This window comes from Rhinatrema bivittatum, chromosome 19, assembly GCF_901001135.1.
Source record: "Rhinatrema bivittatum chromosome 19, aRhiBiv1.1, whole genome shotgun sequence".
Classification (NCBI taxonomy): Eukaryota; Metazoa; Chordata; class Amphibia; order Gymnophiona; family Rhinatrematidae; genus Rhinatrema; species Rhinatrema bivittatum.
In genome coordinates, this window is record NC_042633.1 from 43055762 (window position 1) to 43059501 (window position 3740).

General features: G+C 59.4%; 1 protein-coding gene across 1 annotated transcript; it reads right to left on the minus strand.

The window, feature by feature from the left end:
- Positions 1-1510, minus strand: JUNB (JunB proto-oncogene, AP-1 transcription factor subunit). The gene has a single exon (XM_029585132.1). The coding sequence runs from the start codon at positions 1405-1407 to the stop codon at positions 472-474; it is 936 nt and encodes a 311-aa protein (XP_029440992.1). The 5' UTR covers positions 1408-1510; the 3' UTR covers positions 1-471.
- Positions 1511-3740: the final 2230 nt, after the last annotated feature.

Sequence of the window (3740 nt, forward strand, 5' to 3'; positions counted from 1 at the left end):
TACAGAACAAGGCTTTTACTTAAATAAATTCAATAAAAAAAACACAGACACATTTATAGAACATTTACAAGAAACAGCATCCAACCGTTAAGTGCTTAGGTGCCCCCGGCCGGTGCCGGGGGGAGGGGGTAAGGGGGAGCAGGGCTCGGCCCCGTCCGTGCAGCGTCTGCACCCTCCCCCGCCCCAGAGTACCGGAAGGGCCGCATTTTCCAGCCAATGCGGCGCGATCGGAGCATTTAAATACATTAAAGTCCACTCTCAAGTGTCATCTGGTACCAGCAGAGAACGCACACGAGTACAAAAATAGAAGCCTGAAGGCGTGTAAACTCTTGCAGGAAATGTCCGCGACGCGGGGGCCCCCCCTGGCCCGGGGGCCGGAGCTCCCCGTCCAGCCCCGGGGGCTCGCTCAGTCTCTGCAGGGGGGAGGGGGCCTCCCCTGCTCTGCCCGGTGTCCGCAGCCCACGCTCCGGCTCAGTAGCTCTGCATCTTGGCGGCGAGCAGCAGCTGGCAGCCGTTGTTCACGTGGCTCATGACTTTCTGCTTCAGCTGGGCCACCTGATCCCGCAGCAGGCTGGCCGTGCTCGCCAGCCCCGTGTTCTCCGTCTTCAGCACCTTCACCTTGTCCTCCAGCCGCGCGATGCGCTCCAGCTTCCTCCGGCGGCACTTGGTGGCCGCCAGCCGGTTGCGCAGCCGCTTCCTCTCCACCTTAATGCGCTCCTGGTCCTCCATGTTGATGGGAGAGACGGGCGGGCTACCGCCGCCCTCGGGCACGGTCTGCGGCTCCTCCTTGAAGACCGGCAGGCGGGCGGGCGGGGGCAGGGGGTGGCAGTAGGACTGCGGCAGGGGCAGGTAGCTGATGGTGGCCGAGGGGTAGCTGGAGCTGCTGCTGCTGCTGCTGGGGGCCGCCGCCGGGTCGTAGCTGTTCAGGGTGGTATAGACGGGCGGCGGCTCCTGGTGGTGCAGGGGGGCCCCGAAGACGCCGCCGGCGGCTGGCGGGGAGGCAGGGAGCCCGATGGAGACGTTGGGGGGCGCCCCGTGGTTCATCTTGTGCAGGTCGTCCAGGGCCTTGACGAAGCCGTCGGCGAAGCCCTCCTGCTCCTCGGTCACCCCGCGGGGGTAGAAGTAGTGGGGGCCGGGCGTGGGGGTGGTGGTGATCACGCCGTTGCTGTTCTGGATGATGAGGCGCTCCAGCTCCGGCGAGGCCAGCTTTAGCGAGGAGGCGGCGGACGACGACGAGGCGGCGCCCTCCGGGAAGAAGCCCTGCGCCTCGGGCTGCGGGGCCCGGAGCGGAACCTTCAGGCCGCGGTAGGGCTCGGCCAGGCTCAGCTTCAGCAGCGGCTCCGGCCGCCCGTAGCCGGCCAGGAAGGAGGAGTCGTGGTAGAAGGGCTGCTCCATCTTGGTGCACATGCGGGCGCAGGAAGAAGGCGGCGGCGGGACTCGGGACCTGGGCTCGTGACTGCGCTGGGCCCCCACCTTAGCTCCGCGACGTTCAAGGATCTAGTGAGGCTCGCGCCGGCCCACCTGCTCTTATAGCGCCGCCCGGGGCGGAAGCGCCTCGCCATTGGCTGGCCGCCGTGGGGCGGGGCTCGGGGGCGGCGTGACGTCAGTGCCAGGAAGTGGGCGCCCTGCGCGCACGTGTGGGACGGGCGGCGTGGGGATCGAATTTGGGTGGGGGGGGGGGCACGATCTGGAGCATCCTCCCTACGCCGGAGATAAACCCCGGGATAAGCTGCCCCCGTCCCTCGGCGGGGCAGGCGTTTGTCCTTCTCAGAGCTCCGCCCCCTCCCCTTCCCCCTGGCTTGTTTTTTTTTTTCTCTGGAACAGCACGTGGGTGAGGAGAAGGTCAGACACCCAAAACAAAGGCATCGGGGCGGGTGCGGGGCTGCTCGGAAAGTCCCGCTTGGCCAGCTGCGAAGACTGGCGAGGACCCAAAGGCCATGGCATTCACTGCCTCCTGCCCAAAGCTATTAGTGCTCAGTCCACCGCTTGTAGCCTTACAGTGTGGCTTCTTGTTCTACAGCTTTCTTTTCTTATTGTGCCTGATTGATGTCTTACAAGTATTTCAATATTTTTATCACTTGCACCCTGTCTCTGTTCTCATCAAAACATTAAGAAGTGTCATGCTGGGTCACTCCCAGGACCCATGGACCTCCTCATCCTGTACATAAGAACATAAGAAGTGCCGGGTCACACCCAGCACCCATCGAGCCCCTCATCCTGTACATAAGAACATAAGAAGTGCCGGGTCACACCCAGGACCCATCGAGCCCCTCATCCCGTACATAAGTGCCGGGTCACACCCAGGACCCATCGAGCCCCTCATCCCGTACATAAGAACATGAGAAGTGCCGGGTCACACCCAGGACCCATCGAGCCCCTCATCCCATACATAAGTAGTGCCGGGTCACACCCAGGACCCATTGAGCCCTTATCCAGTACATAAGAACATAAGAAGTGCCGGGTCACAGCCAGGACCCATCGCGCCCCTCATCCCGTACATAAGAACATAAGAAGTGCCGGGTCACAGCCAGGACCCATCGAGCCCCTCATCCCGTACATAAGAACAGAAGTGCCGGGTCACAGCCAGGACCCATCGAGCCCCTCATCCCGTACATAAGAACAGAAGAAGTGCCGGGTCACACCCAGGACCCATCGAGCCCCTCATCCCGTACATAAGAACAGAAGAAGTGCCGGGTCACACCCAGGACCCATCGAGCCCCTCATCCCGTACATAAGAACATAAGAAGTGTCGTGTCGGGTCACACCCAGGACCCATCGAGCCCCTCATCCCGTACATAAGAACATAAGAAGTGTCGTGCCGGGTCACACCCAGGACCCATCGAGCCCCTCATCCTGTACATAAGAAGAGCTAATAACTGTGAATGGACTCTGCTATACTACTGGCTTTTACATTGTCTGCCAACAAATTCCACAACATAAATGTTCATTGACTGAAAAAAACATTTTTAAGCATTTGAAATAATATTTATTGAAGTTCTAACAGTAAGAATTATAAGATTGACAGAAGCAGAACTGAACATCACACAATGGTTTGAAAAAACAGGGCAGAAGAAGTATTAACCGTTCTGTCATATAATAACCTGCACATTAATCTTTTAAGGATAAGCGCTGTACATTATGGTAGCAGGGCGAATCACCAGCACAGGCACAATATCTTTAAGTCTACTGGCCAGAATGTTTGCTAAAATCTTTATATCACGGTTTAATAAAGAGGTGAGGGTCTTTCCCTTCCTTAGGTGTCACCACAGTATTGGCCAAACCGAAACAGAATCGGGTAAAGGGATCCTCTCGAGACGTGCGTTGAAAATGCTTTGCCAGCTTGGGAGCCAGGATGGTGGCAGAGAGTTTCAGGGAATCTCCTCTGATCAGTGTTCCCTATTTTCTCTTCCTCCCATGGAGGCCATTGCCAATGGTCCAGGGGGTGAGGGGAGGGGGGGTAGCTGCTGTCTGCGTGCAGGGCCATCGGCGGGGGGTGGCTCCCGGGGGCACCGGGCCCCCACTCTCAGCAGGGCTGGTCTTGCAGGGACTGCGTTATTGCAGGGGACCAGCACAAGTCACCAGAGAGGGGAAGCAGCCCATGGGCATAAAATCCTCCCAGGGCCTCATCCCTCCTCCAAGCTGAGGAGCACCACCCTGCCTGGCCTCTCGTCACAGTGGGGGGGGGGGGAGTCCTGGCCATCCCCTGTATGATCTCGGTCGCCCTTGTTCCCTCTGTGTCT

Excerpts from the sequence above, each read along its gene's own strand:
- JUNB (XM_029585132.1), bottom strand. The coding sequence starts at position 1,407 with ATGTGCACCAAGATGGAGCAGCCCTTCTACCACGACTCCTCCTTCCTG.